We start from the raw sequence: 13,023 nt of genomic DNA, 5'->3' as shown, positions 1-13,023 counted from the left end.
TGTCTCTCTCTCTCTCTCTCTCTCTCTCTCTCTCTCTCCCTCACACACACACACACACACACACACACACGCTCCCTCTCTCTCTCTCAAAGGAAATAAACATTGAAAAAAATTAACAATAAATAAATACAGGAATTGACTTCGTCACCTGTGTAAACCCAGTGCCTAGCACATAGAAGACATTTAGTAAGTGTTGCTTGAAACAGGGAATGAAGAATAACTATTTCTCTTATTGCGTCTCCACTTGAAAACACAGGCTCCAGGGGCACCTGGGTGGCTCAGTTGGTCAAGTATCCGACTTTGGCTCAAGTCATGATCCTGCAGTTCGTGAGTTCAAGCCCCACATCGGGCTCTGTGCGGACAGCTCAGAGCCTGGAGCCTGCTTTGGATTCTGCGTCTCCCTCTGTCTCTGCCCTTCCCCGACTCATGCTCTGTCCCTCTCAAAAAAAAACATTAAAAAAGAAAAGAAAGAAAATGCAGGCTCTGATTTGAAGACCCCCGCTACCCTCAAAAAACCAGTCTTCTCTAAAACATCTCCTTGCCAGTTTGCCACAGTGATTAAAATTCTCCCCACTGGGGCGCCTGGGTGGCTCAGTCAGTTAAGCGTCTGACTTCGGCTCAGGTCATGATCTCATGGTCCGTGAGTTCGAGCCCCGCGTCGGGCTCTGTGCTGACAGCTCAGAGCCTGGAGCCCGTTTCAGATTCTGTGTCTCCCTCTCTCTCTGCCCCTCCCCTGTTCATGCTCTGTCTCTCTCTGTCTCAAAAATAAATAAACATTTAAAAAAAATTTTTTTTAGTAAATAAATAAAATTCTCCCCATTGAAGTCAACTTTTTTAGTTCAAGCATCATCTCCAAAGACTGTGCTCTTGAACTTTATCCATTCCCAGGACTGGCAAAACGATCATGATTGTTGAAACTGAATGATGAATACATGTATCACTACATTGTTACCTCTACTTTTGTGTATGTTTGAAAATTTCTGTATTAAAAAATGCTTTAGAAACCTGTCGAAAAATTCAACAAGTAGGGATGCCTGGGTGGCTCAGTCGGTTAAGCGTCCGACTTCGGCTCGGGTCATGATCTCATGGTTTGTGGGTTCGGGCCCCGCGTTGGGCTCTGTGCTGACAGCTTGGAGCCTGGAGCCTGCTTCAGACACAGTTGGGGTGCAGTCGGGGGAGCTGACAGAATGGTCCAGAACAAATCTAGAAGGCAGACTGGAAAGGGTGAGGGAAATGGTGAGAAGGGGGAAGAGGTCGCTTCTGATAGAAACAGCATCAAGACATGGAAACCAGGTAGGACGTAGTGAGGTTGGAACTCTAGTTCACTGTGATGCTAACTACGGGTTTTTTTGTGTGTTTTGTTTTTAAGTTTGTTTATTTATCATGAGAGGGAGAGAGGGAGAGACAGAGAAGGTGGGGAGCAAGAATCTCAGGCAGGCTCCTCCCTGTCAGCACAGAGCCCCTCTCGGGGCTTGAACTTACCAACTGTGGGATCATGACCTGAGCTGAGATCAAGAGTCAGGTGCTTAACTGACTGAGCCACCAGGCGCCCCTCTAACTACGGGTTTATATGGAGGGGTCATGGGAATAAAAATGGCCCTCATAGAGGCTAAGCTGCTGTTACAAAGAGACCCCAAGATACAGTGGATTAAATACAGTCAAAGTTTATTTCTCGCAAGTAGCAGTCTAGGGGTATGTTGCTAGTCAAGGCTTCCAGGGTTGTTCATCTGAATCTTAAACACCTTCCATACTGTTAACTCCACCATACATACCCATGTGGTGCATGGGGGTGGAGGGGATTGGGGAAAGAGAAATCCAAAATCCCTCCGTGGTCAAGAAGGAGCACACAGACCCTACGTGAATAGGTTTGTGTGGGAAGAATGTGAAACCTGTAGCTAATAACTCCCTTTTCCTCTATCAGCTTCTTGGTCCTGAGCTGGGCCACTCTTTTTTTTTTTTTTAAGTTTATTTATTTTGAGAGAGTGTGAGCTGGGGAGGGGAAAGAGAGAATCCCAAGCAGACTCCTCACTGTCAGCATGGAGCCTCCCCACCCTCCCGGACGCAGGGCTCAAACCCGCAAGCCATGAGATCATGACCCGAGCCCAAACCAAGAGTCTGACGCTTAACCAACTGAGCCACCCAGGAGCCCCATGGGGATAATAGAGAGATAATAAAAAAAAAAGCTATATTTTTATTATCTTGTCATCAAACACAAACACATTTTAGTATTTTTAAGTATCTTTCGGAAAGTACTAGAGAAATAAAGGGAAGAAAACAAAAGTCACAGGCACTCTGCAAAAATAGTACTAGTTTCTTTCTCTCTCTCTCTTTCTTTCTTTCAGTTTATTTAGTTACTTGAGAGAGAGAGAGCCCAAGCGACGAAAGGAACAGAGAGGGAGAGAGCAAGAATCCCAAGCAGGTTTCACACTTTCAGTGCACAGTCTGATGCGGGACTCGAACTCACAAACCGTGAGATCGTGACCTGAGCCAAACTCAAGAGTCGGACGCTTAACCAACTGAGCCACCCGGGCACTCCAAATGATTCCTTTCTTAACTGCAAAGGTATTTCTGCTGCTGACTCTTGACAAGCATACAATTCTCAGTTTCTTTCTTCCTTTTTGTTGTTGTTGTTGTTGTTTAAAAAACATTTTTATTGAGATCTAAATCACATGCCACCCAACTCCTCACTCATTTAAAAAGTATAACGCAGTGGTTATAGCGTATTCATAGAGCTGGGCTATCATCACCACAATCTACATGAAGAAAATTTTATGACCCTAGAAAGAAACCACAAACCCATTAACAGTCACTCCTCGCTTGCACCCCTACTCCCCCCCCCCCCGCCCCCCAAGCCCTGGGAAGCCGCTACTCTACTTTCTGTCTTTACTGATTTGCCTATTCTGGACATTTCCTGTAAATGGGATCATATCGTCTGTAGTGTTCTATGACTGGCTTCTTTCACGTTACCGTGATGTTTTTAAGGTACCGTGTTGTAGCACCCACCTTTCCTTTTCGTGAGCGAATAATATTCCACCGCGTGGATACACATTCTGTCTTCCTGTTCGTCAGGGAGTGGGCGTGTGGGTCTCGTTTCTACCTTTTGGCTACTGTGAATGAAGTTGCTAAAAACATTCACGTGCAAGTTTTTGTGTGGACGTGTGTTTTCGTTTCTCTTGGGTACATACCTAGGAGTGAAATCACTGGGTCATAAAGTAACCATACGTTTAACCTTGTGAGAAATTACCCGACTGTTTCTCAGGGCACCGGCACCATACTATAAGCCCACCAGGAGTGCAGGAGGGCTCTCATTTCTCTAAATCCTCACCCACACTTGTTATTTGTCTTTTTGATTCTGTTTCTTTTGATCAGTACTTTCTGCTCTTCTCTGTAGATGGGTCATAGGCCCCAACTAAACTGCCCTTCCATGCTTTATGAGCTCAATTCTTTTTCACGCTCTAAAAATTCCACACCTAGGATCTTGAGAAACTGATCAGAAGACCATGGGGGAGGGAAGGGGCGGGGGAGTTACAGAGGGAGGGAGGCAAACCATAAGAGACTCTTGGATACTGAGAATAAACTGAGGGTTGACGGGGTGGGAGGGAGGGGAGGGTGGGTGATGGGTACTGAGGAGGGCACCTGTTGGGAGGAGCACGGGGTGTTGTATGGAAACCAATTTGTCAATAAATTATATTTTAAAAAATGCTGGCAAGGAAAAAACAAAAAAAGTAAAAAAGTAAAAATTCACACCTAGGCTTTGGGCCAATCTGCGCTGGCCTGGCATGCCCACCTTCCCCCTTCCGGAGTCCCCTTCCTGTGGCTCCCTAAGGGAGAGGGGTCTAGGATCCTGTCCTCCCCTCCCCCCCCCCATTAGTCTCCATATTTCCCTTGCCCCCAAGGGTTGTGTCCTTCCCCCATTCCTAGATACCAAGATGGCAGAATCCCTTGTGATTTTCTTTGAAATGTAAATGGACCCAAGTTCCACTTGTCTCAGACTTCCTCTTTTCTATTCCATTTGTCTGAAGTATGTTAAGTAGCTGGGTGTTACCTTTCTTGATTTGCTAAAACGCTGCCCCCTTCCCTTCCATTTTGTTTTTAGTTCCATTATTTTTATATGTTGTTGGTAATTGAACCCATGATGTTCTCCTTGAGTCTAATATTGCTTAGCAGAGGGTTTAAAACTCCCAAGATTTTGGAATCAAAACTTACTAACTTTTTGGCTTTATTGTGGCGTGATGAGAGAATATACCCTTTACTTTTGAGATTTATTTATGTGATCCAGTCTGATCAAGATTTTCTAAAGTGCCAGAGAAGTCCAAAAAGGAAATATCCTCTCTGCTTCTAGGATGTAAATGTCTTGTTAATTATATTGTTCAAGTCTTCTACATTCTTAGTTGTTTGGGGTGGTTTTTTTTTTGACACTTTAAGATGAGGCCAAGGAGTCATAGCCACAGGTGCCACCGTCTTCAATATTTGTCGTCTTTTCACGAACTCCTTTCTTTGGTCTCTGGAATCACTCTCTGCTTCAGAATTTATGGTCTTCATTCATTCATGTAGAGTAGGAATTATGATACAACTACAGGATTGTTATCAGAATTAAATAAGATAATAGTTGTAAAGTGATTAGTACTGTGTTTGGCCATTTACTGAGACACGATGGCTTAAAGCAAGGCTATGGGGGCGCTTGGGTGGCTTAGTCAGTTAAGCCTCTGACTCTTGATTTTGGCTCAAGTCATGACCTCATGGTCACGATCTCATGCTGGGTATGGAGCCTGATTAAGATTCTCTCTCCCTCTCATTCTGCCTCTCTCCTTCTCACTCTCTTAAAAAAAAGGGAGGGGGGGGGGACAGGCTATGGATGCTATGGCTGAAAGCCAACCTGAATCCCAGTAGCCTCATATTACCTGAAAGACCTTGGGCGTGCCACCTCACAGACCTCAGCCTATTGGTTTGTTTTAAAGCCTTCAATTTTAAGTAATCTCCACACCCAGGGTGGGGCCCGAACTCCTGACCCCAAGATCAAGAGCTGCGTGTTGTACTGACTAAGCAAGCCGGGCACTGCTCTGAGCCTTGGGTTTCTAATCGGAGAAACCAGTTCCATCCCACTCCTGAATCCACAAGTCAGAAATAACCAGTTTGCATTTTGGTGTACTGCCTTCCAGGCGTTTGGGTATCTGTATCATTTTTAAAAACCTAACACGTGTTTTGATAGTTGTGTATCCTTTCTAATGGAACTCGTGGGAGGCCTAATTTGTAATGGCCCTCGTTTTAGTGTCAACTTCTAAAAGTAACTCACGTTGGGGCGCCTGGGTGGCTCAGTGGGTTGAGCATCCGACTTCAGCTCAGGTCATGATCTTGTGGTTCGTGAGTTTGAGCCCCACGTCGGGCTCTGTGCCAACAGCTCGGAGCCTGGAGCTGCTTTGGATTCTGTCTCTCTCTCTCTCTCTCTCTCTCTCTCTCTCTCTCTGCAGCTCCCCACTCTCACTCTCTCTCTCAAAAATAAATAATAAACATTAAAAAATAATAATAAAGTAAAAGTAACTCATGTTCTATTCCTTTGTAAAAACAAAATATGAAATTGCAATCTGTTTAATATAGCCATTAACAACTAAGCTGTAGAAGAATCCTATGGATTAATGTCTAGGTACTGATTTTGAAACCTATCTGCTCTGGGTGGCATTGGGCCTCCCCTTTCCCCCTAAAAAAAGATCTTTTGGAATCCTAATCCCTGTACCTCTGATCATAACCTTATATGGAGACAGGGTCTTTCTAGACGTACTCAGGTTACAATGAGGTCATTAGGGTGGGCCCTACTCCAATAGGACTGGTGTCCGCATAAAAAGGGGAAATTTGGACACAGAGGCAGATATCCACACAGGGAGAATGCCATGCCACGATGAAAAGAGGGATCAGGGTGATAACAGCAGAAGCCAAGGAACGTCAAAGATTGCCAGCAAACTACCAGAAGCTTGGGGCAAGGCATGGAACGGATTCTCCCGCACAGCTCTCACAAGGAACCAACCCTTACCTCACCTTGAACTTGAATTTGTAACCTCCAGAACCTCGAGACAATAAATTGCTGGTTCAGCCACTCAGTACTTGGTTCAAGCAGCCTTAACAAACCAATCCATTATCCAGATGTTGGCAAGAATTCGAAGGAGGCGATTATTCTCACCTCATCGTAGGCATTAACAGAGAACTGTCCGGGACCGCACAGTGTTGCCGTGGGAGTTTTGCGGTTCACCTGTGCGCCACCAAATTTGGGCCTTGAAAACAGTCTCCAGGGTTATGCTCACCCAGTTCATAACCTAGTTCATCTCACTGAGGTGGGTTAGTAAAACAACAGTAAAAAAGCAGCTGGTGATGTCCAAGGGAGGATAGTGATCTTCCACACGTTCAGGATGAGTTACCTACTCCATTATTTCAAGCTCTTTCCCCGCCCCCCCCCATCTTTTTATTACAGAAAATTTCTAACAAAAATATAATGAGCTTACGTAAGTATTGCTGAGGTTTCGTATTAGTTACACAAGTCAATTTTGATTTCCCTACTCAAACCCCCCACATCAAATTATTTTAAAGGACATCTCAGACTTTACATCATTTTTTAAAAATGTTTGTTTATGCATTTGGAGAGAGAAAGCATGAGCGAGGGAGGAGCAGAGAGGGAGGGAGAGAGAAAATCCCACGCAGGCTCTGGGCTGTCAGCACGGAGCCCGAGACGGGGCTTGAACTCAGAAACCATGAGCTCGTGACCTGAGCCGAAATGGAGTCAGGTGCTTAACCGACTGAGCCTCCCAGGCGCCCCTAAATCATTTTTAATAGCTTTACTGAGATCGAATTGACATGCCATATCGTTCACCTATTTCGTGTACAACTCAACGGTTTTTAGTATATTTACAAAAATGTGCAGCCATCACTACAACTAATTTGAGAACATTTTCATCATCCCCAAAGAAACTCTATATTCACCAGCTGTCATTCTCTATTCCTCTCTCAACCTCCCGATTTTATCTGTAAATATTTCATATGCGCTTCCAGAAAGGTGGGAACTGTTCTAAAAATACATAACAATGTTATCACATATGAGCTTTTTTAAAACAATAATTATTGGGGTGCCTGGGTGGCTCAGTCAGTTAAGTGTCCGACTTCGACTCAGGTCGTGATCTCACGGTTCGTGAATTCGAGCCCCTTGTCGGGCTCTGTGCTGACAGCTTGGAGCCTGGAGCCGGCTTCCGATTCTGTGTCTCCCTCTCTCTCTGCCCCTCCCCTGCTCACTCTCTTTCTCTCTCTCTCTCTGTCTCTCAATAATAAATAAACGTTAAACACACACACACACACACTAATTATTGAATATCAAAGATAAGATCAGTGGTCACATTTTCTTGACTATTCTATATTACCAGTTTGCTTTAATCAGGATCCAAATAAAATCCTTATACTGCAAACTGCAATTGTTAGATGTATCTGTTAGTTTTCTTTTAATCTATGGGTTCTTTCTCCAACTTATTTTTTTTTTCCTTACAATTTTTTATTGAAGAAACTAGGTTATTTGTTCTATAATGTCTGCTAGGGTCTGGAATTTTCTGATTATATCCTTGAACATTTACAATGTTCCACCGTCCCATGTATTTCCTGTACACTGGTAGCTGGATCTAGGCTCTTAATCAGAATCGATGGTTTTTGTTTGTTTGGATAAGTTTACTTCATAGGTAGAAGTGTTGTGTCAAAATTCCTTTAAATTTTTCTTTTATTGTGAAAGACACCATACTTGGGGCAGTGCATAAAAATAGGTAGTTTAAAAAATAGTTATATAGTTTAAATAATAATAATAATAATAAAACAAATATCCAGCATCCATCACAGAGATTTAAAAAACAATAAACTATTGGGACGCCTGGGTGGCTCAATCAGTTAAACGTCTATTTTGGCTCAGGTCATGATCTCACGGTTCATGGGTTCGAACCCCACGTCAGGTTCTGTGCAGACAGCTCAGTCTAGAGCCGGCTTCAGATTCTGTATCTCCCTCCCTCTGTACCCCTCCCTGCTTGCTCTCTCTCTCAAAGATAAATAAACATTTAAAAAATTCTTAAAAAAATATAGAGAATTGCCAGGTCCTTAGAAATCCCCAATCTGCCTTCCTTAATGAAATCTCTAATTAAATCCTCCTCTTCCTGCCCCATTCTAGAGTAAGCCCTGTCCTGATTTTTGTCATAATTATTCTTTCACTTTCTTTATACCCCTTACGAATATATTCCTAAAGAGAATATTGTTTGGTTTTGCCGTGACTTGCTTAAACACCCCAACATTGTTTTTTTGAGACTAATCTGGGTTGTTCCAGATAACTGCAGTTCATTCATTTTCATTGTTGTATATAGTATTTCATTATATGAATACACTAACTTATTCTTTTGTAGTGGATATTTTCAGTGACAACCTGTAGGTGAAGTCCTTTAATGTCATTTTTTTTTTTTAGAGAGCTAACAAAAGGGTGTCGTTGAAAATATTCCATGATTTTTGAAGAAGGAGAGGGACATATTCGTGTCATTTAAGGGCTAGAAATGTGTTTGTAAGATGAATGACCACTTATTCATAGCTATGTAGCAGCTAAGCATTATGGTGATAAGAATCTACATAAACGACGTCCTTTTTAGGGCAAATGCAAAACATTCCATTCACCCCAGAAATATACTTCTCTCTTCTGATTTCTTTTTTCATCTCATTCCTCCTGATTGCTTCTTGCCCTTTTAGGAGTCTCTGTGTTTTGTTTTTTAATGTTTGTTTGTTTAGAGCAAGCACACACACACACACACACACACACACACACACACACACAAACACACACACACAGGGGAGGGGCAGAGAGACAGGAGAGAGAGAATCCTTTTTTTTTTTTTATTTTTTTTTTATTTTTTTTTTTAAACTTTTTTTTTTTTAATTTTTTTTTTCAACGTTTATTTATTTTTGGGACAGAGAGAGACAGAGCATGAATGGGGGAGGGGCAGAGAGAGAGAGGGAGACACAGAATCGGAAACAGGCTCCAGGCTCTGAGCCATCAGCCCAGAGCCCGACGCGGGGCTCGAACTCCCGGACCGCGAGATCGTGACCTGGCTGAAGTCGGACACTTAACCGACTGCGCCACCCAGGCGCCCCAGGAGAGAGAGAATCCTAAGCATGCTCTGAGCTGTCAGCACAGAGCCTGATAAAGGGCTTGATGTCATGAACCACAAGAACCTGAGCTAAAATCAAGATTCTGATGCTTTAGCAACCGAGCCATCCAGATGCCCCTAGGAGCATCTTTATAATAGATTTTATATCATGAGCTCTGGAACCAGAATTTCATACTCGAGTACGCATAACTCGATGCATAATCTAAGACTCTAGATAATGTATGACTACCCTCTTTAGAGTGATGCTGTGAGGAATAAACTAGGTACCATACTAGACATGACCCTTGGCACCTTTCAAATAATGTTGGGCATTATCTTCACCTCCAAAAGTTTGCCTATGTTTCATACCCCAAAATATTTCAGTCCATAAAATTTGCTGTCTAGAATTAGTGTTTTCCACCAATTGCCAGGGAAAATCAAGTCTGCATAGAAACTATTCCTAATTTCCCTTCTCTTTTTTGTTTTAAGGAGCAAAAGTTGTTGTTATTAAATCTCAACTCTTGAGTACCTGTTTAAAAGTACAATCATATCAGTTTCAGGCGCACAATATAGTGATTCAACAATTCTATGCATTTCTCAGGGCTCATTGGGGAAGTGCGCTTTTGACCCCCTTTATCTATTTCAGCCATCCTTCCTCCTACCTCCCACTCTTGGTGACCACCGGTTTGCTCTCTGTATTTAAGAGTCTGCTTCTTGTTTGTTTTTGTTTCTTAAATTCCACATACGAGTGAAACCATATGGTATCCGTCTTTCCCCGTCTGCCTTATTTCACTTATTTGTGATCTGACTAATTTCCTCCCCTCTTAGGACCTCTCGCAGAGATTCCTACCTTGTGCCCAAGATTTTTTTCTTGAAGGAGCAGCGTACCTTCATGAGTTTGTGTTCTTGAACAGTGCTTCATCCAAGCTGGTATCCTGCAAACTTGTAATCCTCAGTTTCTCTTAAAGCTTGGAGCAATCAAGCTATAAATAAAAGGTAATGCATTCAGTCTTGGCAATTAGAAGGCTTACGTGCCCCTTTCTCTTCTCATTACCACCCTCCTTCCTTGCTTTTATCTCTTCATGTCTCCCTTACCTCGTGCGTCTTCCTCTAGGTCTGTGTGAGACCCACGACAGACACTTCACATTTGTTTAAACTTTTAATTGTGATAAAATGTACCTAATATTCACCACCTGAACCATCTTTAACTGTACAGTTCAGCAGTGTTAAGTGCATGCACATGGGTGTACAACCAACCTTCAGAACCTTTTTCATCCTGCAGAACTGAAACTCTGTACCCATCAAACAACCAACGCTCTATTCCCCCTCCTTCCCACCCATGGCACGTAACGGTTCTACTCTGTCTCTATAAATTTGACTACTCTGGGTAGAGTACTAGTAAATGTAGTCTAGTAAATGTAGACTACCTTCATTTAGGTAGAATCACGCAGTGTTTGTCTTCTCGTGCCTGGCTTATTTCACTTAGCACGTCCTCAAGGTTCATCCATGTACAGATATGTCTTCATGAGCCTCTTTCGCTTCTTTTGAGTATATACCCAGAAGTGGGACTGCTGGGTCCCCTGGTAATCCTATTTTTAATTTTTTTGAGAAACGACCATTCTGTTTTCCGTACTGGCTGCATCACGGTAGACACTTGGGTTTCCGTGACGCCCTATGGGGTAAAAAATACTGTGTTCTAGACCACAGCTGTGGAAAGGATGGTCACGAACGAACACTGGCAATTATCAGGCTTTGCCATTAAAAGCGTGGACTTCCCGGAATGTGGGACCACATTACAAACCATTTGGTCCACTCCCCTCAGTTACAGGGGAGTAAACTGGGACTCTTGAGAGGGCAAAAGTGGCTGGGGAAGGACAAAGGGCTAGTTAAGGGGAGATTTCAGAACCGGCATCCAGGGCTTTCCAATCTTCAACTCACGGCAAAGAAAATAATTTTCAACTTGAGATATTGTGCGATGAAGCACAAGAATTACGGAATGGATCATTCAAGAAGGGCCTCTGGGATGCTCTCCCGGTGTGTTCTGCTTTTCTTTCTCTGGCTGGCTTTTAGCCTCCGTGTCAACCTTGACCCCGAGCCCGCTTTTCTGGCTGCAGCTAACGACCGGGTCCTGAGCATCCTTAGACACAGAGGGGGAGACAAAGAAAACCGGTCCGCAATGAGGATCCCCCGAGCTTGGAAATGCGACCCTCTGCTCCTCCGCGCGCCCCCCCAGAGCCGCGCGCGTGGGACGCGGATTCAGCTGCCATCCCGGGGCCTCCAAGACCTCCCCCCCTCCTCCCCCCCCCCCCCCCCCCCCCCCCAGCGCACGAGGAGGACGCTTTCTGGTTCGCGGCCGTCCCCAGGCTCCGAGATCCGAACCACAGGGCGCGGGGACTCCCGGGGACAGAGGGCAGCTCTCCCCTGCCCAGAGCGGAGGAGCCCGCACCACTTCCCCGGCGGAGCCGCGCCCGATCTCCCCCGCCACAGTCGGGGAGCCCCGGGCGCCGCGGAGCGCGGGCTGCGGACCGCGGCGGGCACGTGGGCTCGGCCGCAGCGCTGCGCCAGGCACCGGCTCCCCGCCTCGGCCCAACCTCTCGGCTCCCGCCTCGGCCCCTGCCGGTGGGGAGAGGGATCCTCCCCCCTTCCACTTTGCACCAGTCCGAGGGAATTTGCGGTCGGTGACGCGCATCCTTAAGCGAGCCACCTGCAGCGCGGGGCGCGCCGCTCTGGGCGGCATCGCAGGGCTGGGCCGGCGCGGCCTGGGGACCCCGGGCTCCGGAGGCCATGCCGGCGTGGGCGCGCCGTGGCGGCCGGCTGCCGCTGCTCGGTAAGGCCCCGCACGCCCGCTCGCAAGCCCCCGCAGCCCCCCGGCGCGGCCCTCGCCCCCCCACCCTCCCCCCTCCCCACCCCGCACGGCGGCCCCGGGCGCGCGCCTCCCGGTCCCCGCCGCCTCGCTCCTCCCCGCGCTCGCTCTTCCCTCGCTCCCGCGCCCCTCCCCTCTTCGGCGGGCCCCCGCGGCCCCCGCCGGTCCACCCCCGCGGCGTCCTCCCTCCCCTGTAACGCCGCCGCCCCGGCGCGGCCCCGCGTCCCTGACGGCGGCCCGGACCCCGCGGGCGGCCTCCCGGCGCGCTGCCCGCGGCCGACCCGGAGCCGGGGCCGCGCCGCCCGCCTGCCCCCCGCGCCCGCGCCGCCGCCCGCTCGGCCCGCGCGCCGGGTTGCCGGGCCGTCCGCCCGAGGCCGCGGCCGTGGGGGTGGCGCCAGGTGGCTCCGGACGGCGCCTGGCGCGACCCCGGACACTCCGGAGTGGCGTCTTTGGCTCCTCGTTGGAGGCTACGATTTGCCGAGTGCGCTCGGAGGAGGCAAGGCGCCCGCCGTTCTCCCCCGGAGCTAGTCATCCCGAGTAACGACCCCCACCCCTGCCGAATTTCGGTGGGGTCAGCGAATCGCCGCTTCGGGAATGTTATACAAGCAGGATTTACATATGAGAATATCAGCGGTCCGTGCCTCCTGTACTTGGTTTTTTTATCTTTTTTATCCCGGCATTAAGCCCCAAGGGGGTTTTCAAGGACTCAGCTGACTGTTCCCAAATAATCTGCTGGGTAGCGCGCAGCTGGCAATGCAAGAAAGAAAGACGAAAAAAAAAATCCCCTTTAGAGCCACCTCATCGATTTGGAAAGATGAGAGGGTCGATTCGAGTTCAGGGTGAAGGAGAGAGACGTTTCTGGGAGGCTGAGGAGCCCGGGAGCCTTGGGCCCCTGTCTGGTCCAGCAACCTTGGGACTGGCACCCACCGATGCCGTCCTGGCGTCCTCCTCTGTCCTGTGAGGGTGCCCTGTGTGTCTCCTCCAGCTCCAGAATTCCAGCATTCTAACTTGAAATCT

The 13,023-nt window shown here is 47.1% G+C and overlaps 1 protein-coding gene across 2 annotated transcripts in view; it reads left to right on the top strand.

The window, feature by feature from the left end:
* Nucleotides 1–13,023, top strand: part of FLT3 (fms related receptor tyrosine kinase 3) — a 126,124-nt gene that overhangs the window by 36,074 nt on the left and 77,027 nt on the right. The window contains exon 1 of one of the 2 annotated variants that reach the window (XM_047876125.1): nucleotides 11,853–11,970. The exons of the other annotated variant lie outside the window; for it this stretch is intronic. Coding sequence (XP_047732081.1) covers nucleotides 11,928–11,970 — 43 coding nt within the window. The 5' untranslated portion in view covers nucleotides 11,853–11,927. Of the gene's footprint in view, nucleotides 1–11,852; nucleotides 11,971–13,023 lie in introns of those variants that run through there. 2 annotated transcript variants of the gene reach the window in all.

This window comes from Prionailurus viverrinus, chromosome A1, assembly GCF_022837055.1.
Source record: "Prionailurus viverrinus isolate Anna chromosome A1, UM_Priviv_1.0, whole genome shotgun sequence".
Taxonomy (NCBI): Eukaryota; Metazoa; Chordata; class Mammalia; order Carnivora; family Felidae; genus Prionailurus; species Prionailurus viverrinus.
The sequence above is the reverse complement of the archived record's forward strand: the minus strand, read 5'-3'. Positions and strand labels throughout refer to the sequence as shown.